The sequence below is a fragment of the Geotrypetes seraphini genome, chromosome 10 (genome assembly GCF_902459505.1).
Source record: "Geotrypetes seraphini chromosome 10, aGeoSer1.1, whole genome shotgun sequence".
In the NCBI taxonomy this organism is placed as follows: Eukaryota; Metazoa; Chordata; class Amphibia; order Gymnophiona; family Dermophiidae; genus Geotrypetes; species Geotrypetes seraphini.
Window position 1 is genome coordinate 62150440 of NC_047093.1, and position 26802 is coordinate 62177241.

At 42.5% G+C, this 26802-nt stretch overlaps 1 protein-coding gene across 1 annotated transcript in view; it reads left to right on the plus strand.

The window, feature by feature from the left end:
- SNAPC4 (small nuclear RNA activating complex polypeptide 4) overlaps positions 1-26802 on the plus strand; it is a 127666-nt gene that overhangs the window by 3813 nt on the left and 97051 nt on the right. The window contains exons 2-8 of the mRNA XM_033960333.1: positions 12372-12517; positions 14062-14102; positions 14655-14807; positions 15902-16027; positions 17854-17932; positions 20037-20118; positions 24027-24131. Of these exons, the coding sequence (XP_033816224.1) occupies positions 12376-12517; positions 14062-14102; positions 14655-14807; positions 15902-16027; positions 17854-17932; positions 20037-20118; positions 24027-24131 (728 nt within the window). The 5' untranslated portion in view covers positions 12372-12375. The remainder of the gene's footprint in view (positions 1-12371; positions 12518-14061; positions 14103-14654; positions 14808-15901; positions 16028-17853; positions 17933-20036; positions 20119-24026; positions 24132-26802) is intronic.

Sequence of the window (26802 nt, forward strand, 5' to 3'; positions counted from 1 at the left end):
TTTGGCTTCCCTGGGCTGCATTGGCCGAAAAAATTTTTTCTGGGGCCGCACGAACACTAACACTTGCCGATGAGCAAAAAAAAGGTTGAGCAGGTCCCAAATCTGCAATTACTAATATAGAAGATGCATGTATCTAATAATAAATCTTCATTAAAGGGACACTGTGGAGAGGAACCCAAAAAAGCAGTACTACTTACCCTGACTGAGTGATCCCTCCATGTGCACCGCTGACAGTGGGAGCAGCCACAGGCTTCCTTCCGCATCCCCACTCTGATGAGCAAGGATGCGCGCTCCTGGTTCTCCCATTCACTTCTATTACAGCTACGGTGAACCTCTTCAGAGGTGAGCCTCATCAGAGTGGGGATGCTGAATCAGCTGTCAGCGCACATGGAGGATTCTTTAATCAGGGTAAATATTACTGCTTTTTTTGGGCCTCCCACTTTGAGCTTAGATTCCCTCAAAATGAATATCTCCCCTGTTGTAGCTAGTAGGGAACCCCAAGCCTCACCAACTGAGGGCCACCTCCTCCCACTCCAACTTCCCAAGTTTTGCAACTGGCAGCAATAATGCAGAGCTGCTGCCTTCCCTCCCCCCCCCCCCTTGGCTTTCATGCATGCATGAAAGCAGGGGCAGCTTGAGGATATTGCCATTGGCTTCAAAGCTTGGAGAGTTTGAGTTGCCAGACTGGAGGAATATGTCTTCAGTTGGCAGTAGTGCTGCCCGATTTAGAGAAAAATATTTCGATTCGATTCGATTCACCCTGTTGAATCGATTTTTTGATTCGATTCACTGTTAATGACACAGCTTTTTAAGTTTAAACATTTTATTTAACCAAGGCAATATCATATCAAAAATTCCCAGCTTCCATCCCCAGCCCCCCAGACTCACCAGCCCCCCTGCCAATTCCCAGCTTCCATCCCCAGCCCCCCAGACTCACCAGCCCCCCTGCCGATTCCCAGCCCCCCAGACTCACCAGCCCTCCTTCTGATTCCCAGCTTCCATCCCCAGCCCCCAAGACTCACCAGCCCCCTGCCAATTCCCAGCTTCCATCCCCAGCCCCAATACTCACCAGCCCCCCTGCCGATTCCCAGCTTCCATCCCCAGCAAAGAGTCACCAGCCCCCCTGCCGATTCTCAGCCCTCCCCCCCCCCCCGTCGATTCTCAGCCCCCCCTGCTGGTTTATATACTTACTCGACTGGATGTGGAATCACGGGGAAGAGAGGAGAAATGCAGAGAGAGAGCCATCAAAAAATACCGTTTGCTTCTGAGATCCGCTGCACGAGGTCTGCTCGCTCCCCCCTCAACGCTCCCACGTCCTTTCATTTCTTCTGATGTAACTTCCGGTTTCGCAAAACCGGAAGTTACATTAGATGGGAACGAGTCTGATGGCCGGCGATGAAAAAAATAATGAACTTCAATCGGGGCTGAATCGGTGAGTCCGATTTTTCACAAAAACGAACCGATTCGAATCGTGAATCGGGCAACACTAGTTGGCAGGGCTTGGGAATCCCCACTAGCTCAAGTATTTATAAATTGCACTGAGGCGGGGAGAAACTTTGGTGCCCATCCATTAATTTTGGGCTCCAGTCACTCCCCAAATCAGCTGTATATGACTACACCATTGAATACAAAAATAATTGTGATGCACATATCCCAAAGCTAACATATTCCAGTTAATAAATTCAAAATAAAACAATTTTTTCTACCTTGTTGTCTGGATGTTTGTTTTTCCATCATTTTGGTCCCAGTTTCTCTTTCTGATTTTTGTCTATCTTCAACTAATTCTCTTTCCAGTGTCTGCTGTCCATTTTTTTCTCCTCTTCTGTCATTCCATTTCCTTCTTATGCCTATCTCCAACGTATTAATTTTTCCTTTTCAGCTTTCTTAACTTTTTCTTTTCTGCCTGTGTCAACTCAAATCTTGCCTTCTTTCTCACCCTTCTTCTTTTTAAATGTTCAGCTACTTCTCAATTCTCCATCTTCTCTCAGTCCCTAGCTCTCCCATTTCCCATCTCACTCCTTTGCCAGCCTCCTATTCCCTTCTATCTACTCCCCATTACCACATTTCTACCACTGTACTCACTGCTCTCTCACTCATCTTGTCATCTCCCTTTTGACCTTATCTACATGGCTCACCACTTTCAGAATCCCCCTCCCTCTCTCCACTGGTCAGGCTATAATTCCCTGTCCCTATCATCATATTATCCTAGCTCTCTTCCTTCCTGCCCTCCCATGGTTCCATCTCTCCTTCTCTATCTCCATAGTCTAACATTTTGCTCCCTCTCTTTTCTGTTTTTCTTCTTCTCTCCTCCCTTGATGCTGAACAATGAAATGGAGAAAAAAGAGAGATGCTGCATCTCTCTGCCTTCCATCCACAGGCCTAACATTTCTCCCTCCCATCCCTAGATCCAACTTCTCTCCCTTTCTCTTCCCAACTGCCTCCCATCCCATCTCATCTCTCCCCATGCCTGCCTCCCTTCCCCAGGTCCACCATTTCTTCCTTTCTCTTGCCAACAGTTCAAGTATCTCTTTCCCTCTTCCTCCACACCACCCCAGGTGCAACTTCTTTCCCTTAAGACCATTGCCCACCATCTCTCTCTCTGTCCTCTGTTTCTGCCCCCATAAGCTTTCTCCCCAGGCCCATCTGGCACTTCTTTTAATACCCCCCAAAAAAAACAACCATCCAGGAAGCTTCCTCGGCCCAGCATGTTCTCCCCCTTCTCTCTGCACCCATGCATCTCTACCTCACTCCTCTCCCATCACCATGTCCAATAATTGTCTCTGTCTCCATCCCTCCTCTTTCTTTATCTCCCCGATTGCACCATCTCTTTCCCTCTCTCAGACACCCAATTCTTCCTATCTATTATCTCCCTCACCTCTGCATCTCTTTCCCTCACTCCCTCCATTCTTCCATCTTATGGCTCATGCTCCCCTCTATCTTTCCCTTCATTCTGTGTCCTAAGTTCATGCCCCTCCCTCCTTCCTTCCATCATTTTTCCTAAGTTTGTGCTCCCTCTCAAGTCTCACGCCCTTCTCCCTTTCTCCGTTCCGTGCCACGGGTGATTACCTTCTTGCCTGCTCCCTCCGCATCTTGCAATGTTCGCTCAAAGCCGCGGGCAGTGGTTCCCATGTGCCTCCTGCAGCTTATCTGGAAGCATTCCCTCTGACGTCACAACATCAGAGGGAACGCTTCTGGGTCAGCCGCAGGAGGCACGTAGGAGATGCTGCCCGTGGCTTTGAGCAAACGCTGCAGCAAGACAGAGAAGGGAGCTGGCAAGACGGTAAACACCTGTGGGCGGCCAGAGGAAAACACCGCATCGCCCTTGAGCGTGAGTGGGGCCGCACAAAATTCTTCACAGGGCTGCGGGTTGGACACCCTGATCTAGATATTACATACTGTAGGTAGCAACTCACCTCAGGAAATCCTCCCTCTAAATAAACATATTTTGAAAGATAGAGTAAGAAACTCAGATACTATTAAAATTTAATTTTGTTGCTTTTTATGAGCAAGGATGAAAAATTAGCATATAGAAAGACTCCAATTTTATTAAAATTTTAATAACAGTATTATTAAATGTATATATTTTTTGCAGTGGGGTAAAATACAAAAAAAATATCTTTAATCACAATTACAAGTTTTAATTAAAATGCAGCCCAAAAAATTAAAGAATAAAAAGTAATGACAGCTTCTTGTACAATCCCACTTTATTCCGGGTCGGATGGATATTGTGCATCCTGGCCCGCCAGGAGCTGTAGGAAACTTCAATTGATAGAAGCTTTAACTCCTCCCTCTGCTATTATACCCTGGAGCATGTTCCCTGGACCTCAGTTTTGTATTTCTACATACTAGACTGTAGGAGTTTATCTCTTCTGCTCGTGTTTCATTTCTAAATTTTAAGTCTTAATTTGGATAGTTTTCTCGTGGGTTTTGCACTTGTGCTGTGGAAGTTCCCTGTGGGATCATCCTTGCGACAGGAGATTGCGAACTCTAGGAGAAAGTCTGCTTCTGGGTGTCAGTTTGAAAGTGGCCCCCACAATAATAGGTGGTAGGGGTTAAGTGAAATGCGCACTGACAGACGCCAGGTCCCAGGTTCAGTTCCTTCACAGAAGTTTCATTAGGGATAGAATCAAATAAGAAGCACAGCCAGGGGTGATTATATAAAGAATATATTATAGAAATAGTCTTACAGAAAAGTAATATTTATAAGCATTACAATTAAGCAGAGAGCATTACACTTAAGCAGAGAACAAGCAGTCTCACTGCCTTACAGAGGTCAGAGGCAAAGAGGGACATAGAAGCTTGCAGTTCTAGGAAGCTTCGTGTTCCATAGATAAAGGGAAGGATAGACAGAGAGAGGGGGAGCCAGAGTGCCAAGCCAAGAGCCAAGAGATAGCTAGATAGAAAGAGAGAGAGAGGGCCAAGACCCCTCTCCTGATAGCTCCATAGAAAAAGAGAGAGATAACTTGATAGAGCAGAAAGCAGGCTTTTATACCTTGGAATCTTATTCTGAATAGAGAAAATATTGTATCTCCCAGTATCTTTCTGTTTAGAACTTGCAAACTGTTTGAGACAATGGTCAATTTAATTGACAAAGGAGGGTGAGAAAACCTGCAAGCATGGTGATGGGATTAAGTCTCTGGCTTGATCTGTGCACCATTGTCCTAAGCACCCTCTTAATCAGACATTAACACCTTTTAGCAAGCCATGATTCAATCAGGGCTACTTGAAACTTAAAATATATCAATCAGGGCTACTTAAAACAGTTTCCCTGCACTAAGGGTCTATCTGCCTTCCCATGCCAGGGTCAGATTGATATAATCTCCCAGAGGCCTCTAGGCTGACACTGGGGGGTTCCCTGCTCCTGCAATAAGCCCCCCAGACAGCTTGCACATCAAATCGGGGCTCCGGGATCAGGAGCTAGCTCTCCCCAGGTTCATCCGCTAGTGGGTGGAACATAAGTACATGGTTCCTTGGAGGTGCGACCGGGATCGGGACTGGACTGCGTACCTTCCCCAAGTGCTTTGGAGGTGACGGAGGTCACTGGCTGTGGTGGTCGGGCTAGTGGGGCAGTTGGAAGACTTGAAATCTAGTTTTCCAGCTTCCTGAGGCTTTAGATCTCCCTACATGCTGTTTCAGCATTGCCTGCCATTTCTCCCATACAGCACCATAGAACAGTGAGTAACAACTTGCTTGCCTGGTTTAGCGATTTGGGGAGGGGTCCTCAACAGGTTTTTGTTGGGTTTTTTTTAGGTTTCCCTGCATGCCTTACACGCCCCCCAAACCTTTAAAATCATAAAATTGCTGTTTTCCAGGGGTTCCTGTTCTTTTCCCAGACCATTTTAGGGCAAAATCGACACCCAAGCTGGCCATGTTAGATTTTTTTCCAAATTTTTTTAAAGTATATTTTTTGCACTTATGAGCTTCATTTTTGCTCCAAACTTCTCAGATGAGCTCGTTAGGCTTAGTTAGAGGGCCTTAGTAAATCAAATGCTTAGAACTAAAAGAATAAAATTACTCAGGAATGAAATGATTAGGGGCTGTATTCAACCAAGGGAAACCTCTCTCTTACCAAACAAAGATGTCAGATTTCTTTAAATTCATGTATGTATTATTTATGACTGAAGACAATTTGCTTAGTTTTATTAAATAATAAATGCACAACTATTACAGGAGCTTTGCCTAGTTCACCATGGCACATTGCCCTCTAAACTAGGCAGCTATTAATACATTCATGGAGTACCACTCATCAAGAAGGGAGGAACATTGTTCACAGATTCAGGTGTCTTTCTTTTCTGGCATTACATTTTGAAGTAATTTTGCAACAGAGGAGTAATTTAAAAAATTAAAAACAAGTTATTTTACAGCTGGCTGGCAGGGATCCCAAGCCCTGTTCACTGAAAACCACCCCACGATGGGCAACGAAAATGCTGCTCTCCACCTCAGCAGTCTACAGGTAGCTCCCCCAACCTGTGACACCTGCACCTCCTGTCTAAACTCAATCCTCAACGCATGCATAAAAACTAAGCGGTCGTGGAGTTTTTCAGCCAATTTGTTGGTTGATGAATGCAAAAAATTATTAACGCCTCCTAGTACAGTGAGAAAAAAAAAGGAAGCAGACACTCAACTCGCATGCAACACCCTCCCACTCCATCTCCAATTTGGTATAGGGCTCCCTTTCAAGCCCCAACCCCCAATCCAACTTCTCCATGGACAGGTGATCATACAGCCACACAAGTGGTGACGTTACCTGGACAGAGCCGACCCTGGCTAGTAACAAGCTAAGAAAAATCTAGAATACATATTAGCGCATGCATCAGCCATTCCTGCCCAAACTATTACTGTATATGTACTGTAACCGTTACTGTATCCCTTAGTTTTTTAGTTTCCGCTTCGCGTGTCATACCTCCGGACTAGTTTCAATGTGTCAGCCACTTTTGATCAACCATTTGAAAAAACAAATTACTATTTCTCTTTACAAGGAATTTGATTTTAATACAATATGTTTCAAAATGTCAGAAAAGAAAAAAAACAGGTTTTAAAAGGTGCTTTGAGTTTGCTCACAAGATGTCAATCACTGACTCTCATACCAACTGTATGCGCTGCCTTGGACCTCATCACTAGCTTGCGACCTGCTTTCATTGTTCCTAGTTTAGCAAAAGATCGCTAAAGATCAGGGAGTTTAGATTAAAGGAAAGCCTGGCTCAAGATCTTCAGAAGTCAGGTCACTTGTCGGTAAGGATTTTTTTCTCCCAATTGTCCTTCCGCCTTACTGCAAAGGACTGGGGAGAAAGTGACGAAGTCTGCTAAAAAATCAAAGCTTGTGCACAGCTCTGCTAAACATGCTCGCTTGGCACTGATTGCTTACTCAGCTCCACCCACTAAAGCAGTTCCTCAGATGACGTCGGCACCATCTCAGCCTACTGCTTCCCTGATGGAACCGACGTGCCCCGGACAGATGACGGTGCTGAAGGACCCAGCAAGCACCATTTCTTTGGCACCACTGCCTGATCTGCCTACTTTAAAAAGAAAGTCTAAATGGAAGCACTGCATTTCAGCAACATCTTCTTCCTCATCTTCTCCTCAGAAAAAATGTTGGGGTTACTGGAGGATTTCACGTAGTCTGACTGATTCCTCTGACCACTTGTCTCCTCCATCTCTGCTATCACCTGGATCTCCTGCAATCATGCGTTCTTGATCTCCTCTTCAACATACATAGCAGCAGTCTACAAGACAGGAAGCTGTATTAGACTCTCACTCTTTGTTCCAGTTGTTGCAGCAGTTTCTACAACAATGTTCTCAATCTCCAGATAAGGCTCCCTTATCTCTGCCACAGCAGGCCCAAAGGTTCTCCATCTAGAAAACGTTCAAGATCTGTCTCAACTGCATCATCACTTGGGGCAGCCGTGCACTCCTCAGTCAACTCCTCAGTCATCAGGCTCGTGACTCACCAGGACTGCCATCGGAGTCTTCACCACTTGAACCTGAGTGTTCATTTCCTCCTGAGGACATGTCATAGTCTCACTTCCTCTCCAAGATGGCTCAAACACTCCAATTGTCTACAACATCGAAGCCGGACCCAAGGGAGAAGAGCCTTAAGGCATTAAAATATTTAAATATCCCTAAATAAATTATTTCTTTTCCTATCAATGAGATGCTGCTGGATATCCACAAATCCATCTAGAGCACACCCTTCACTTCTAGAGTAACAAAGAGAAGTTTGGAAAACAAATACAAGGTACAGGACAACATGGGGTTTGGTAAGCAACAACTTCCGCACCAGTCCTTGGTGGTGAAGTCTGCCATGTGCAAATCCAAAAGTACAAAAGACTTCTCTAACTCGCCCCCTATGAAGGAGATGAAGTCTATGGACTCCATGGGTAAAAAAAATATCAAAACACCATGTTGTCAGGAAAAATTGCAGTGCATCAATTTTTCTACACGCAATATCTGTGTTCAGTGATGGAAGAATTGCAGACCAAAGTGGATGCCTTACCATCGTCATCTCAAGAACTATTTCAATCCATCATCTCCAATTTTGAAGAATGCTCCATGAACCTTATCAAGGCAGCTCACGATTCCTATAATACCGCCATGCGGGAAGCTTTAATCACCAGCCGCACCAGGAGGCTGGCATTTCTCCATTCCTCCAGGTTGGGAACAGATGTCTACGAAAAGATCTCTGATGCTCCTTGCATGGGGGAGCATTTGTTCAGTGACCGAGTCAAGGAGCTTATTGAAGGGATAAAACAAGACTGTACCACCTTGGATATTCCTCATTATGAACAACCATATAAAAACAACAATATATATATATATATTTAAATTCTTTATTGATTTTCAAACTACAAATGTGCAATAAATAAATTACATATATGTACATTAATAATAAGCGCAATAAAACATGCAAATATTACTGCAACAAAGAAATTTCCCCCTCCCATCCAATAAACAATTCTCCTCTCGGAAATCTTTTAAATCCTACAAGCTGTATCAGAGGCAACGTTACAACCGCAATCCCAGATCTTCATCAGGTTCTGGACCTCAGAGGTATAAGAGGTCCCAAAAGCCAGTTCCAGTCACAGCACAGAAACCTTAGCCTTCCTTTTGATGAGATACCACATCAGCACATTCCAGTGGGAGGCCGTTTATACTTTTTCTCCAATGCCTGGAGTTCGATCACCATGGACTCATGGGTGCTCAAGATCATCCAAGTGGGATACTGTATCAAATTTCAACTTCCACCTCCATCCCATCCTCCTACCAGACATCAACTGCAACTGTCTCATCTGTTGCCATTGCAAATGGAAATGGATCACCTCATCTCCATCAATGCCATCAAACCAGTTCCGATTCGGGAGCAGGGTCAGGGATTTTACTCCAGATATTTCCTAATCCTCAAGAAGTCCGGAGGTGTTCGGCCGATTCTGGATCTGCGAAATCTCAACAAATTTATATCTTGGGAGCGATTCCGTATGCTCTCTATATCAACCATCATTCCCCTTCTAGAGCAGGGCATGTGGCTCTCCTCCTTGGATCTCCAGGAAGCTTATCTTCACATACCGATTCATCTATCACATCGAAGATATCTATGTTTTGTTTTCCAGAGTCAGCACTTCCAATACAGGGTACTCCCATTTGTTCTATCTTCCGCACCCAGGGTCTTCACAAAGTGTGTGATCCCAATCCTAGCTTTCCTATGGTGACAGGGACTCATGATCTACCTGTATTTAGACGACTGGCTGATTTCGATTACGTCGCCAAAACAAAACTTCAGGGCTTTGAAGGAGACGCTAAACCTCCTCTTCAAACTGGGATTCCTCTTCAACTTCCAGAAATCTCATTTAGCTCCTACCCAGCAACTACAGTTCATCGGAGCTTGCATAGACATCTCAACAGCTGCAGTCTATCTGCCAGAACTCAGAACACAAGTGATTCAAGATCTTATCAGACTCTCTTCCAACATGACAGTTACGGCTCGGTCCGCCCTGGTACTTTTGGGTCACATGTCGGCCTCAGTGCAGGTCCTACCACTAGCAAGACTGCACATGCGGCCTCTACAGTGGTTCCTCAAACACCGATGGGACCGGTTTAGTCAGTCCCTTGCGACATGGATGAAAATCTCTCAGCAGCTTTTAAGTGCCCTTCACTGGTGGCTTGTACCCACCAATCTTACTAGGGGTCTTCCCTTCCAACCACTTCAACACACCATCAGTATCACGACCGATGCTTCAAAACAGGCTTGGGGGCTCACTTGGGCTTAAAGCATCAATTATCTCGAACTGCATGCCATGTGATTGGCTATCCAAAATATTCAAATCCAGACAGACAATCAGGTGGCCATGTTTATATCAACAAACAAGGAGGCATGGGATCCCTGCGTCTCTCCCAGGAGGTTTGCGCGGTCTGGAACTTCACTCTCCATCTGAGCTGTACTCTCAGAGCGATCTACATCCCAGGGAAAGACAACAAACTTGCATACAGACTCAGCAGGCAACTTGCTCCTCACGAGTGGTCTCTCAAGACCATAGTTATACGCAACCTTTTCGACAAATGGGGCACACTGCAGATCGACCTATTTGTATCCCCTCACAATGCGAAGTGCATCAAATTCTGCTCAAGGTTCTTCGCTCCCAAGAAGGTTTCAGCGGACGCTTTCCACATCTTCTGGGGGATGTCTCTCCTTTACGTTTTTCCTCCGATTCCACTCATAGGAAGGACCATTCAAAAGGCTCTTGCAGACAGGGCACACATGATTCTCATCACTCCCCACTGGCCCTGACAACCATGGTTTCCTATCTTGTTGAACAGAGCACAACATCCTCCCTATCTGTTACCTCTCATTCCAGATCTCATCTCTCAGCAAGATGGATGATTTACATCCCCACCTTCAATCTCTGAATCTCGCTGCTTGGTTGCTCCTCCCACAGCGAGGTCACAGATCTCCTCAGAAGTTCTGCATATTCTCTTGGCATCTCAAGCTGATTCCACCAAACAATCATATGTTTCTAAGTGGAAAAGCTTTATCCTATGGTGTCATTCCTGACATTTGGATCTGGTTATGTCTTCCTTCTCTCAGGTTCTTCAGTATCTCACCTTTTTAAAATCTCTGGGATTATCATATAACTCCATCTGCACTCACATGGCAGCCCTGGTGGTCTTTCATGACCCAATAGAGAACACCTCTCTGTTTCAGGGGTCTTCTTCAACTAATACCTTCACGACAACCACCTGTACCGGCATGGGACCTTAACCTCATTTTGTGAACCCTCTCCGTTTCTCCTTTTGAGCCATTGCAAACCACTTCGTTTAAGTTCCTATCATGGAAAATGTTGTTTTTAGTGGATATTACATCCAGCAGAAGAATAGGTAAACTCCAAGCCTTTGTACACTATCAGCCTTACACTCAAGTGCTTCATGACAAGGTGTTGCTCAGAACCCACCCTTGTTTTCTGCCTAAGGTGGTATCCAAATTTCACCTCAACCAATCCATCATTTTGCCTTCATTCTTTCCTCCACCTCACTCTTCTGACACAGGAATCTGCAGATGTTAGACTGTAAATGAGCATTAGCAATATACCTTTACTGCACCAGCTACCCAGATAGACCATCTCAGCTTTTTCTATCTCTCATGGGTTTGCACATCCGAAACCAGTCACTAAAGGAACTTTGTCCAGATGGCTTTCCAGCCTTATCCACTTCTGCTGTTCATCTTGGCCTTCGGCTTCTGATGGGTCTTCTCAGCCTCATATCACTGCTCATGACCTCAGGGCAATGTCTAGTACGTGGGCTCATTTGACGGGTGTACCCCCCTCAGGACATCTGCAGAGCTGCTACATGGGCATCCACTCATGTGTTTACCTGTCACTACTGTATTGACAAAGTGTCCCAGGAGGATTCGCAAATGACAAAGGCAGTCCTTCAAGCGGCTTTATAAGGCGACAACGGCCATCCTTCACATCTCTCAGGTAACAGACTATTCATCAGTTTTATTATAATACATTTACCATTTTAACTTAATTCCTCTGGGTCTGTTACCTTCAGCTTGGGAGGCACCACTTGTGTGGCTGTATGATCACCTGTACATGGAGAAATGGAAGTTGCTTACCTGTAACATTAGTTCTCCTTGGACAGTTGATTTTACAGCCATAAAATCCCGCCCAGCCTCCCCTGTTGACCGCCTGCTTTCTATGAAACTGAGGGTACAGTAACAGTTACAGTATATGTACAGTAGTTGGGTGGGAATGGCTGACGCATGTGCTAACAAGTATTCTAGATTTTTCTTAGCTTATTACTAGCTGAGGTCGGCTCCGTCCAGGTGACATCACCACTTGTGTGGCTGTAAGATCAACTGTCCAAGGAGAACTACCATTACAGGTAAGAAACTTCCATCTCCCTAACATCCTACATCCTCCTTCTGATACAATTTCCTTATTCCAGCAGGGCAAAACGGGACGGAGGAAGCAAAGTTGTGTTGGAAGGGGCAGGACGCATGAGAAGGAAAACAGTGGTGTTCAGGCATGAGTTTAAAGATTGGACGGGGCAAGGTGTTAGGATTGAGGGAGAGGTGTAAGGGAGACATGCTGAACCAGAGAGCAGAAGAAAGAATGAAGAGAGATGGCAGGAACCACGGGGGAGAGGAGGAGTCTCCAATCCCTGAATTTGTTTGATGAAGGGTGCCTAGTGTGTGAGGACAGTTAAATGTGTGTCTTGGCATCTCTGAGTGTATGTTGGTTTCATTAAATTCCCCCCTCCCCTTTTTTTAGATAGATAATTTGTTATAAAATCACCTCTGTCTGAATGGATAATGGGTCTTGCTTGAGCAAGTGATACTGTCAAACATTCTCAATGTGCTTGTTTTCTTTAATGGTAAGAACCATGGCAGCAGTGGATTTAAATGCAGAAAGAAGAAAGCAGCTCCAGAAAGAAATTGCGGAGCTGGAGAAGAATTTGGATCCTGGTGGTGCCACATTGATAGAAGTTCTATCTGATTGTAGCCTGGGCTCAGATTCCGAATCAGGTAAGCGATGGATAGCACTGATGTGATTGCTGCACTGATGTGATTGAAACCTGAAATGCTTCTACTGTGGTGTGCAGAAAAAATGGCAGGGTTTGGACTGCTGTGATTTGGGAATGTTACTAGATTGGATATCAGGGCCAGGGTGTGCTGTTGGTAGGTTATTGGAGACTTTGGTGCCATATGGTTTTGAAAATTCATTAATGAAGTGTAAAAATATTACCTTGTGCTCTGAGAAAGAGGGCAGAATGATATTGTCACCATAAATAAATGCAGGAACTGTAGGTAGCTAGTACTTTGTGTGAAAAGTAGGTTGTAAAAAGACTTGAAACTCATTGATTTCAACAACCCTCTAATTCCCTCAATCAGGGCAGTGAACAAAACCCAGCGTTCTTGTATCTAAGTCTGCTTTGCTGGGAAAAAAAAATACCTTCTTAACTCTAAACGTGGTGATTAGAGAGTAAAGATACATTAGGTTTTCTCTTGATCGTTCTTTTATAATTTACAGACAGTCCTCATTTTATGAGCATCTGACTTACATTAGATTCATACTTACAAAAGGGGGTCCTGTTCTGCCTTCGGTGTCCCAACGCGCCCCTCTCTCTTCCTCCCTCCATTCTGTGTCCCAAGTACGTGCCTTCTTCTGGCGGATGTTTACCTTCTGGACGGTTCCCTCCTTCAAGCCACAGTAGTTTCTCTGCAATAAGCTGAGGGCAGCAGCTCCTAAACACGTCCCGTGGCTGAGCCAGAAGCCTTCCCTCTGATGTGGGAGGAGCTTCCTCCAATGTTAAAGGGAAGGCTTCCAACTCAGCCCCGGGGCGCTCGTAGGAGCTGCTGCCCGTGGCTTTGTGCAAAGAAACGACTGGCTGGAAGGCAGAGGGAGCTGGTCAGAAGAAGGCAAACACCCGCCAGAGGGAGACACGTACTTGGGGCACAGAATGGAGGGAGGGTGGGAGAAAGAGAGAGGCGCGTTGTGTCTCGGGAGGGAGAGAGCACAAACTTCACACAAAGGATGGAAGGAAGCAGGGAGGGGGCATGAACTTGGCACACAGAATGGAGGGAGAGAGGGGAGCATGAACCATAGGATGGCAGAATGGAGGGAGTGAGGGAAAGAGATGCTGAGGTGGGGGAGAGAATAGAAAGGGAGAATTGGGTGTCTGAGAGGGAAAGAGAGATGATACAGAGGAGAATTGTTGGGCATAGGGAAGGAGAGAGAATTATTGGACATGGTGGTGGGAGAGGAGCGAGGTAGAGATGCATGGGGAAGAGAGATGAGAGGGAGTAATGTTGGATGTAATGGTGGAGCGGGAACAGTAGGATGGATGGAAAGTGATGCAAGAGAGGCTTCAAGGAGGTGGAGAAAGTAGGAAGAATACTAGGATCTGAGTTACATACAAATTCAACATAAGAACGGTTTAAAAAACAGAACCCATTCTTAAACAGGGAACTTCCTATATTCTGCCACTCTAATAAATATTTTTACATCATCCTGTCTTTGCATTGAGATGCAGTTTAACAATCACATTCCTCTGTTTGTTTTTCCACAGATGACCTTGCAGATACAGATTTGGATTTGGATTTTCATATGGTAATTAGTTCATTTTGTTGTCAAGGAACAAATTAGGTCTGAGTATTTTGACTTCTGGAAAAGTCCCATCATGGCAGTCTGTTCTTTTACATATTTTTTTTTTTTACTTGTTCATGGGATGTACAATGAACAGAGCCCATAATGTAAATACAGGTTTGTGGTTACTGAATAGCAACTTGGAAAAAGATCCCTTACCAAAGTGAGAAGGTGGAAAGGGTGTTTATAGGCTGATCAATAAAATATTCATTGGTGATGATATTGTTTAGAGAAGGCCATTTAATCCTCCTGTTTTGGCCATGGTCATAATGTAATCATGTCCCCAGTGCAGTCTAACTACTGGTGTTAAATTCTCCCACTTCTGTTAATAATCAAAAGTCACCTTACTCAGCTTGTGGCTTAGACCCTGCACTTAAATCTTAGCCACAAAGTGTCCGAGAAGCAGTGATAACTTTTATAAGGTAACAGATATTAAGCACTTGTTGAAGCTCTTGGATATGTAGGTTCAGTTGTGCAGAAGGAAAAATGCTTATCTTTGTGGTTGTTTTAATTCAGGATGAAGGAACAGAAGATGACAATGAAGATCTCGAGAAAAATCTCCCTGAAAACCCAGAAACATGTTTACAGATCAACTTGGTGTATCAGGAAGTAATTGAGGAGAAGATTCGGGAGGTAGAGCTCCTGCTTGCTCAGAATAAGGAGGAACAGGTACAAGGGCAAACTAAATCTGTCACAGGACATGATGCTGCAAGGAGACTTGGACCTTGGTTCTGATTAGCTTAATTTGGAATTCAGTTGAAACATTTCACTAGTAGTGTCCATTCATTATATTGAGAGATCCCAAGCCCTTCTTGTGCAATGTGGGTAGAAAGGTTTCAACCACCTTTTTTTCCTAAGAGAATTTGGTGTGTAAAGATTTCTGACTCCCTTCAGTGCAAAGAAGTGAAGGAGAAAATCAGAGAGAGACCAGCTGGGTCTGTGGCATTGTATTAATTAAGAAATTGGGCAGTCCAGAGGGGCGTAGTGGTCTTGATCTGCCATCAGATTTTATTTTTTATCTCAATACAAAATAAACATTGGGTTTAAACATCAACCTTAAAAATTGTATTTCTGAAACAAATGATAGTTTTAAAAATGGGGATGGGGAGGTATGTTATGTGATTTAATGGGTTTATTCCTGATGAATGGAATGGGTGGGGGAGGGGTCTTTTTTATATGCATTTGACAATAATTGTTAGAATGTGAAGTGATTTTTATGAATTATTTGATTGAATTTTGTACACTTGTTGCAAGAGTTAAAACTGAATAAAGAATTTTTAAAAAAATGTTAAAATTCTAATATTGAGGATTTTGTGTGACTTGAGATAAGTGAGCTCATTATGTTCTTGTACTTTCCTTTGTTACTGTCCAGAAGGTTGCTATAAAACCATTTTCTGCTACGTCCCTTCCGGATTCAATGCGCTAGGTATTCAATCCCTTCCCGCAATCCTGGAGTTGCAGAAATTCAAAAACTTTTCTGAGCATGTGCTCCTCCTACCTTAGAAAGTTAGGCCCGGATTCTGTATAGGACTCCCAGTTTCAGATGCCGCCTAAGCACACGGGCGTCCTATAGAGAATCGCGCCTAAGCCAGTTTGTGAATCGTGTTGCTGCTGAGCAGTAATCTTAATAGCCTGCAGTACTAGCATGACACTTACCCCACCATCCAGCTTACTAAGGGCTCCTGTGAGAGACTGTTTCATAATATTTCCCAATGACAGCTTTTTTATGTATCATTTGTTAATCGGTATATTTTGTGTGCTAGGAGGAATTAATGTGGGAGCTGGCAGGCTACAAAGGGTTAAAGTCACAAAATAAAGAAAGCCCCAGGGCCAACCTATATCTTGGACACTTTCTGAAGCCATATTTTAAAGATAAAGCCACAGGAATTGTGAGTATCTTTTTGATTCATTCTGTTTGCCTGAGATCCTTAGGAAACATGCACCCTTTTCTGTATCTGACAAACTCTTTAACAGTATGTGCTTACTTCATGCTCACATGGTTTGTGTAGTGGAAATAGTCTTCACCATGGTGTGGGGAAGAGCCTTGGTTTTTCCCCCATGACTCAAATCTGTCATTTTAACAAAAAATTGCCATCTAACTGCTCTGGGGAATGCTGCTACGTAGACCCTTGTGAAGAACCCCTCGGAGGGTGTTTATTTTATTTGAGAAATTTATAGATTTCCAGTAGTTTTCTAGCTTTCATTTTTAACAGTTTCAAGCACACTTTTCCTGCCTTGTTTCATTCTCTTTCCTATAACAATTTACAGTTTTATTATTGCTAATATGCCTCCTAACTGCCAAGGTAAACCCAGAGGTTTACAATTAAAGTACATAAGTTATTTTCTGATTTTATTTTAATTCTGCAGCAGGACAGCCCCACAAATTCTGAAAATCAAATTATAACAGAATTTTAATTCAACCTATGCTCCACATTTTCCCCATCCCCATGTTCTGACCTTCAAATAGAGAGACCCCCAATAGCATTCCTTTCCCCCTCTAGTTTACTGTTAAATCTGTTTTATTAAGAGACCAAACACACATATAAGGTATACAAGAGGCAGAATACAGAAAAATACAACAGGAGTAATTGCATGACGCACACAACCGGTCTCAATTATACACAGTAAACCAATCAACCTAAAATCCACCCCCACCCCCAGTAAATTTTTCTCTCCTCCAGTCAATTCTAAAGAAATAACAAATGGGCTCAATCCACAAGTGAACACTGAAACAAAAACCAGAGAGTTTCTGAAACCCTGAAGCAAGAGAGCTGGGTTGTGAAAGAGCAAGAATCCAACAGCAACACTGGCGGCCTGACTGATGGCCACTCAAACTAAAGAATCTCAGTTCTCGAGTCCCAGCCCTGACCCATCCCTCTCTTTTTGCCCCCCCCCCCTCCTAGAATCCCCCTAAGGGATGCTGGAGCCCCATCTTCTCAAAGAGAGTTCAACACTGCGCTGTGGGCTTTAGGAGAAAGAGAAAAAATATGCACGTCCCAAACCTGAAGAAAAAGGGTCTTGTGTTTCGGAGTGAGTTTAGCATATTGAAGTTCCAGTAACATTAAATCATGAAGTTAGTTTCTCCACCCCCAATATGAAGGGGCTGCTTCACTCAACCACTGACAAAATAACCTTTTTTACCCAGTAAGGCACTTTTACCACGTTAAAGGCAGTGACCCTTGTTGGCTATCTTAAAGGCCTCATAGTTATCCAAAAGAAGGCCTGCCACAGAAAGCGGTATCTGACAGCTTAATAACTTGGTCAAGTTTCAAGTTTATTAAAAATATTTTTATCCCGCCTTTTCAAAATTACAAAGCAGCTTTACAACAATAAAAAGCAAAAACAGGGTAATACAGACATTAAAATTAATAGCTAATTAATATCCAGTAAAGACAAGTACAAAGACTCACATATCAAACTGACACAAAAGGAAAAGGGTAGAACTACAATAAGTTGAGAGATAAGAACAATTAAGGAAAACAATGTCCCCCTCTAGTTTAAATTGTAGATTGCTTGTTCTATTTTGGAAAAGTGGTTTGTTAAACACAAGCTATAAACTATAAATCTTTTTGGCAGGTAACAAAGAAAACAATTTATGCTTTGCTGTATATTTCTGACTAGTACAGGGCTGCTTCTCCCTTTCTCTGCCTTTTGTAGGTATCGTAGTATTCTAGCACCTCTATGTGCTCTCTCTTATTGTGCTGATCTTCTATAGGGGCCACCCGCCAACGAAGACACAAAAGAGAAGAAAGCACAAGGCATAAAATCCTTTGAGGAGCTATCAAGGCGCAAATGTAAGAAATGATATGTGTGATTTTGTCTGCTTTACATTGCTTCAGCTCTGGTACAAGTGGGTGTTCTCAAGTTCTGTTTGGTCTTCTGTTTATCCACTATCAGTTGAGGCGACAGTCTCACAGGACTGTCACTTGAGGTTGTGGCAGCCATTTTGAGAGCAGAGCCAGTATGAGCAAAGGTGACTGGGGATTGCTTCAGCCTCTACTACACCCCTAGACAACCAGAGATTGTACGATAGGCTTTTGAGAGAGAGGAAAGAGGGGAGGAGGAGGGAGGGAGACAGACAAATGGGATGAAGCACAAATATTTGGCTTCTACTGAAAACAGTTATTTTCAGTCAAAACCAAAAATAGAGCCATAAATTCAAATAATCTTTCAGCCAAAAATTGACCAAAAAAGGTTTTAGGGCCATAAATAAAATGTAAACTGAAATTTTGTCAGCTTTTACTTCAAGCATGGCACTATAGATAGATATACAGAAATTTGGGCAGAAATTTTGAGATAAAGCACAATGCTTATTTTTATATAGTGTTTAACTCATAACTTTTCAAGATGCAAAAAGGGTAATTCTGGAAAGGTAACTGAAATTTAGATGCTAAAATGCTGCTCCCTAAGCAGGGATTCTGTATCGGCAATTACTAATGTAAGTTGGTATTTAGGTGCACCCACCAACACTGTGTCAATGACTTGTGAAAATGACAGTGACTGTTGCAGTTGAGTGTGTAACTGACAATATTTTAGAATCTTAATGCATAAATGTGAGGCACACCTTGATCCATCCATGCCCCTTCCATATGCATATCCCTTTGCAGTATGTGTTATAGCTTATGAGCGTCAAGTTTCTAGAATAGCGATAAAGTACAGTTATATGTATAATTACAAATTAGTATCCAAACGCAGAATATATGAAAAATCCAAGATGTATCGACAATAAACACTTTCACAACGATATAGTGGAAGGCAAAAAAACACTACAACATGAGCTAAAAAAGTCCCCACAGGAAGGAAAAGCCTCAGACAAAGCCCTCTCACCGCCACAGCAGTGGCTAAGGTGTTCAGGCGGAGAATCTCATCGGCATAAAAACCTTTTTTGGCCAAGCTCTATCTTTATGGAGATGATGCGGTATAAAAACTTAAGGTTTAGTTTAGATTAGGGAAAAAACTCAATGCTTTGATATGTTTATGTGTACTATAGTTATGTTGTATTATATTTCTATTGTAAGTTGCCTGGAACACCTGCAACATGCAATAGGGCGAATTTCGTAAAACCGATAGTAAATAGATTCTGTTAAATGATGTCAAATGAATGTAAGAAAATATATATTTTCTGTGTTGTCTTTAATGTAGAAGCACTATGGGTCAGGCTGTACCAAGTTGAAAGATAGCAGTGCAGGAGGCAAGAACAATTGGGCATTGCTGCTGGATGCCTAGGGAGAAGGGAGAGGGAAGAAGGGAATGGAGAGGAAAAGCTGGAGGAGGGAAGTAAAAAGGAGAGCTGCTACACTTGGAGAGGAAGGTGGGAGGAGGGAGAGATTGGTGGCATAACCCTAGGTAAGGGAGGCATTTGTGTGAGAAACAATTTGCTATGGATTGATGTCTTTGGCACACATTTGTTGTTGTGGGCCTGCATAAGAGCAAGGGCTGGTGAAATGCAACCAGTTAAGTGTGGCAGGACGACGAAAATGTTTAGGGACAACATGCTTACCTGACTTACCATGATGCCAGGCCCACATTTCAGTTCTACATGTCCCACTCCTTCTAACAGGAAATTGTCAGAGGGAGCAGGATGTGATTGCACTGGAATGTGGTCCTGTGGAGCATCAGCGCTGTGGTGGAAGACACAGGAGATGAAGATGGCAGCCAGAAGTGTGGGTGTGAAGGGCACCTACTGTAGGTCTGTCATGTGAGAAGATATTTGTTGGCTCTCCAGTACCTTTGTACTCAAAGTGGTTCCAACTTAAAAACTGACAAAGACAACTATGTTAGGCTCTTGTTTTTGAATACCTTTTTTATTGTGACTTGTGCTGTTTTTACTTCTTCTCCATGCTGGGAACTTTGTACCTTTTTGTTTGTTTCAATCTATTTGCATGTCTCCAAACCCAGGGAAAAATGAGGAAAAAACACTGCTGAAGAATTCTGTGGTCAGTGACAGCTTACAACATATGCTACAGCCAAAATTATTTAAGTAAGTGAATATTACCTTTTACGAGAGTGTCTTATTGTTTTCCTGTTCATCACTGCTGGACCACCAGGGTTAACTGAAAAGGTACGGGGGGGGGGGTGTTGCAGAAAATGTACACGGGGGAGGAGGGAGGCTAAAAAAAATGATTTGTATTGGCCAGGACAGGAGGCAGGCTACCATTAGACTACTAGAGGTGGAAGAGGAGGTGGGACAGGGTGCAGAGCCTAGCAAGGAGGGGGGACAGGGTGCAGTGCAGAGCCTGTCAAGTAATGAGGGGGGCTGGCTGCATAGCCTGGTAGGGCAGAGAGGGAAGGGGACTGGGTGCAGAGCCTTGCAGGGCAGGGAGGGAAGGGGGCTGGGTGCAGAACTTGACAGGGAAGGGGGGCTAAGTGCAGAGCCTGGCAGGGGAGGGCATGTGGGAGAGGACACTGAGTGCAGATCCTGGCAGGGCATGGCACTTGAATATTCGAGTCAACCATTTTTCCTTCTTTTGGGGGGGGAAATGGGGGGTCTCAACATATTCGAGTATATATGGTATTTTCCAGTCCTTTAGATCCATAACCAAAAATTTAAAGTCTAAATATCAGTTCTAGTGCAAAAGGCATTTGAGTCTTGAGCTAGTTGGTTATTCTCCTCTAGTTGAAAGTTGTATAGAAGACATCATCTACATTTTTTTTCACTCGGTTCCACCTCCTGCATCACTGGGCAGTGGTCTAGCTCCCCAGTTTTTTTCTTCTACATGCGAGATGGAAGGTATCTTTCTGATCTTCTCTGATCTTACTTTATTATTTTCAGGTTTTATTTATCTGGATTTGGTGGCTTTTCAGTGTGCCAGAGGTCCCCAGTATTATTGGGGCAGCTCTGCCGGGAGAAGTCACAGACTCTCTTGACAGACGTCTGTAGCTAGGAGGGCAACTCTTTTCAAGGGCACCTACCTGTCCAGCCTGAATTAAGACTTTCATGACGTAACATAAATATTTATATACCGCGAAAGCCTTTCGGTTCAATGCGGTTTACAGGAAAAGTGACGGAAGAGAGTCAGCGAACTACAACAATCAGAAGAGTACAGAAAATTTGTATAGAACACATAGAGGGAGATTAAACATGGTTTTATAAGGAGAGAGTTAATGATAAATAGTAAAGATCGTAGTCTTAGAGCAATAACTAGAATAGAGTTAATTTAAGCAAGGTTGTCCTGTTGGGGGGGAAGAGGTGCGTTTTTTAGGAGCTTTTTGAAATGCATGTAAGAGGTTGATGTTCTGACCAGCTGATTATATTCAGGATTTTTGGAGGAGGCTGCTTGGTAGGGTAGAAGTCTGTTGATGAATCTCTTGTGGGTGCAGCCTTTAATTGAAGGGAAGGCAAAGAATGATTGAAGTCGAGTGGATCGTCCAGGTTTGGAAAATGAGAATTGATTGGTGAGATAGTTGGACAATAGACCATATAGAGCTTTTTAAATGTTATTTTATGATACACTTGTTGTAAGATGAAAAATGAATAAAGAAAAAAAAAAAATCAAAATTTGAAAAGTACTCGGCTCTCAATTTTCAGCCAATGAAGTTTGTGGTAATCAGATGTGATATGATCAAATTTTTTCAGGTTGAATAAGAGCCTTACTGCGGTGTTTTGAATAACATTTAGTTTCCAGAAGTGCTTATGTAGTCCTGCTAAGTAGATGATGTTGCAGTAATTTAGGATGCTTAGGACTAGTGATTGGACTAGGAGTGTGAAAGGCGCCTGATCAAAGTATTTTCTGATGGATCTGAGTTTCCAGAGTATGCAGAATCCTTTGCGTGTGACATGATGACTTGGGCAGACATGGGCAGTTGTCTGTCTAGATGCATGCCTGGGATTCTGATTGTGGGTGAGCACCAGCAATCCTCCACAGGCCATAATTAGTTTTTAAAGTGAGACCGGGAGGCGAATCGGTCAGCACTAGCTCGCAGTCTGGTGGGTCCAGACAGCTTCCCTTCCTCCCTGCCGCTGGCACAAACCTTGCAGAGCGAGCCATTGAACACAGGCTTGCTTGACAATACTTGTGGCCTTCCCTCTGTCGGGCTCCTCCTTATGATGCAACTTCCTTTCTTTGTGAAAAAAGGAAATTACGTCATAAGGAGGAGCCCAGCAGAGAGAAGGTCTCTGTGTCATTCTCTATTTGAGAGCACATTCTACGAAGGGTGAGGCTTTGTTATGGGCAGAGTCCTGGGCAGTTCTGCCTGAAGAGATTTGTAGGACAGCTACATGGTCCACCATCAATACTTTCATGAAGTTTACAGGGTTGATATGGCGACACGAATGGACACCCCTTTTGGGTCCTTGATGCTGGCAGCAGGCTTATCTGTCCCTCCATAGACTCAGGGGACTGCTTTGATATGTCCCACTGGCTCAAGACTTGTATGCCTTTTGCACTAGAAGGGAAGATTAAGTTCTTACCTCAATAATCTTCTTTCTAGTAGAAAGGCATTTGAGTCTTGAAAGCCTGCCCTGACAAATTTCATGTCTCCTGCTTATGTTCTCAGATATATATTTCCAGATGTTTGGTTTTCTCCTGCCAGAAGAGTGATGAGTTAACTCTGTACAGCAAAAAGGCAATTGAGAGACTTTGAGAGCTACATAAGTGTTAGTGCTGGGTGTACTCAGGTAGATGGCTTATTTGTTTCCATCTTGTTTTATGTTCCTATTGGTTGTATTTTAATCGTTGCAGAGCACAGCACAATCTGTTTTGCTGGGGAGTTTCCCCATATCCTGCCTTTTTTATTTCTCCTCTTATAGTGATTATAAACTGCCTTGGTACAAATTAAGGAGCTAAAGCACTGACTAGTGATGCAGGAGGTAGAGCCAAGAGAGAAAAAAAAATGTAGATGATGCCTTCTACACCACTCGTGACTAGAGGAGAATAACCCACTGGTTCAAAATTCATATACCTTTCTACTAGAAAGAAGATTATTGAGGTAGGAACCTAAAGGCTTTTGTGTTATATAAATAGAGATTTATGTTATATACTGGCAGTCTGGACAATCAAATGTCTGGATGTACAGATAGACGATTTTTGGGGAAAAAATATTTTAAAGTACTTTTTGAGAATGGACATTTTGCCACTACCAACTAGACGACTAGCTCCCTATGTCCAAATTGGACTTAGATGTATCTTTTGATTATGGCCCTCCATGCATGATAAAATTTGATATATAATGTACATAGTTTAAATTCCATTTGTGCTCACAGGGAGCCAATGCGGAGTGACTATCAAATTTGCATATATTGCATTCTAGTGGGGCAGCAAATATTTTGAAGAATTTGTAACTGCCTTAATAGCTTATCTATATGGTAGAAAGTGTTTAGTTGCAATTATTGTTGCTAAAGTTGGTGCAACTAATTATTAAGTTTAGGGGCAGTTACTTTTCACATGGGTGTTGGATAACTTTGACCTCAAATAAAGGCCATAATAATGTAAAAGTTGTGTTACGTTTACTCAGACTTCCTTTGTTTAATAATACAATTTGTTTGAGGATCAGAAACCATTCAGTGTGACATATATGTAATAATAGCGGAAATCAGGAGGGTGACATTTTCCTTTCATGTGTTTGGTAATAACTGAAATTATTATTATGTCATCCCCTTTTTTAAAAGTGGTAAGTATATTTTTCATCTGATATATTATGTATATAATTTTAAAAAAATATGATTTATGCTCAATGATTTAGTGCTATCCAGTATTTACTGACAGACTTTTTTTTGTTTACCATATACTGGTACTGTAAAGTGTGGCGAGTGCAAGGTTGGGTGGTGTATTTTTCACTGTTAATAAACATACGTTAAAAAAAAAAAAAGAATGGCAGGAGTCATGAAATGGAAATTATATTTCCTTACTGTGTGGATGTGTTTCTGATCATGTTCTTCCCTCCACCTAGGCTTGATTATCTGAATCAGAAGTTAGGAGGCGCCAAGAGTGCAATGGAAAACCAAACTCTGACAAAGCAAATCAAGGAAACAGAAAGAGAAATAGAAGATATGAAGTAAGGTCATCTTTCAAATGGTGCCTTGCCCCTCAAATTCACCAGCAGTCTGTTTTAATAATGGGGGAATTCTAAGAAAAAAAAAGTAAATTCTGTACAAGGTTTTTGAAAATTCTGCATTCTCTTATTTATAATTTTTTAGTGTAGGGTTCCCCCAACATAGAGCCTCATAGTTCAAATACAGTCACATATCTCCTTATCTTCAACTTAAGCTCCGGGTTTAAGGCAAAATATCAGAAACAGTTTGTGCTTCAGTTGGGGGAGTGGTGTCCCATTGCAGAGGGCTTAGGTAAAGAGGGTCTAAGCTCAGAATGTTTGCCAAGAGGGATAGAGGAAACTTTGAAAATCACCAGCAGCCTTCTGGCCTCTGTGCAAAATTCTGCACAATTTTTGCTATACAGAGTGCTACAAAATTCCCCCAAGGGTATCTGTTCTAGGTTCTCTCAGTAAAATACTTTTTGCAAAGAAAAGAAGAAGCCATACATCATACATGAAAAAGTTTTGGATATCATATTGATTTTTTTTCTGTGTTAGACTGCTAGTGATGTAATTAAAATGGGAAAAAAGATATATATTAATTTTTCCCTACCCCATAGAATAGAACTGAAGTGTTCTGCAGGCTTGCATCTTTAAAAGTTTGCATCTTTCAAAGCCGTGCTAGCAATGGCACCAAAGCCCATTAATTCTCAATGGGCTTTGGAGTGACTACTGCGGGCCACCACGGTAATCAGCTTGGTAAAAGAGGACCAAAAGTATTGTTATTCCTAAGGTATAAAAGGTTTCCACACTTTTCATATTTTCACGGGCCATGATTGGGGAGGGAGAAATGTGACCAGTCAGTCAGGCAAGCCTACTCACCTTGCAGGTAGTGATGTGATTTGCTTTTGAGATATTTAATAAATAGTGTTTAAAAAACTGAAAGTGCAGAAACATTTTGAAGATCCCTCGTACATTGTTAGTTTTTGAGTGAGTTACATACAATTTTTGATTCCTTAATGGTTTGATTTTTATGTGGGACCGTTTGTTGCTAACTGAGCAGTAAATCATGATTACTAGTTAATTTCAGCATGACTTCTGCAATTAGAAGGTGCCATTGCTGAATTAAATTAGATGGGGCAGCTTTCAAAATGTGTCCACATCAGCACAAAGACTGCATGTATTTCTTTATACTTGGACTTTTTGCAGATTCTCAAAGCAAACGTGCACATATGAGGGGGTACTGAAAAGTTCTCAGCCTAACCATGAAGGGAATGATGTGGAGCCATGAAACTTGCAAGTTATTCCACATATTCACCCCTAAGTTCAACACACTTGGCATATTGTGTCTGAAGTTTCTCTAACCCTTACAAAATATGCTCTGATATCTGGTCACTGAAATGCTGCTTCGCTGTTGAAATCACCTCTGAATCACTCAAAAATTGCTGCCCTTTCAAACTCTCTTTTTAAGGTTTGGAAACAGAAAATAGTCAAATGGAACAAGATCTGGTGATGGATGGATGGTCTATGCACTGAAACCCCAACTGCATCTAAACATCTATCATTTTGCCAGCCTTGTGAGTAGGTACAGTGTCTTAAGAACATAAGAATAGCCTTACTGGGTCAGACCAATGGTCCATCAAGCCCATAGCCTGTTCTCACGGTGGCCAATCCAGGTCACTAGTACTTGGTCAAAACTCAAGGAATAGCACTATTCCATGCTACCGATCCAGGGCAAGCAGTGTCTTCCCCGTGTCTTTCTCAATAACAGACTATGGACTTTTCCTCTAGGAAATTGTCCAAACCTTTCTTAAAACCAGCTACGCTATCCGCTCTTACCACAACCTCTGGCAATGTGTTCCAGAGCTTAACTATTTTTTATTTTTTTTAATATTCTTTATTCATTTTTTCATCTAACAACAAGTGCAACAGATATTAACAGTAAAACTTATACAATATCACTTGAGTATCTATTCTTAGTAATTTCACAATTAAAAATAAAAATAAATCCTTCCCTCCCAACCCTATTCTTACATATGTGATTAGATATATATATATATTGTTCTTTATTAATCCAACCCATCAATCTATAATTAAACTTCCTCCCCCCCCCCACCCCTGTACAATTATATCAGCTGGGGAAAAATGATTATTCATTCTTTACAATACTCTATTAATGGTCTCCAAACCTCCTGAAATTTATTAAAATTTCCTTTCTGCAAAGCTAACATTCTTTCCATCTTATACATAAATATTATACATACATATTATACAGCTTAACTATTTTCTGAGTTGAAAACAATTTCCTCCCAATGGTTTTAAAAGTATTTCCCTGTAACTTCATTGAGTGTCCCCTAGTCTTTGTAATTTTTGACGGAGTGAAAAATCGATCCACTTGTATCCATTCTACTCCACTCAGAGTTTTGTAGACATCAATCATATCTCCCTCAGCTATCTCTTTTCCAAGCTGAAGAGCCTTAACCTTTTTAGTCTTTCCTCATACGACTGAAAAGGTTAGGGCGAGGGGAGATATGATTGAAGTCTACAAAATCCTGAGTGGAGTAGAATGGATACTAGTGGATCTCCTTTCTGCAGCTTCTCTCTCCTTTTTTCTTTCAATGACCCCTTAATCAGCACAGCAAGTTATTCTGCATTAAGTGTTTGACTCTTTGGAAAATAGTCTTTACTACACCTT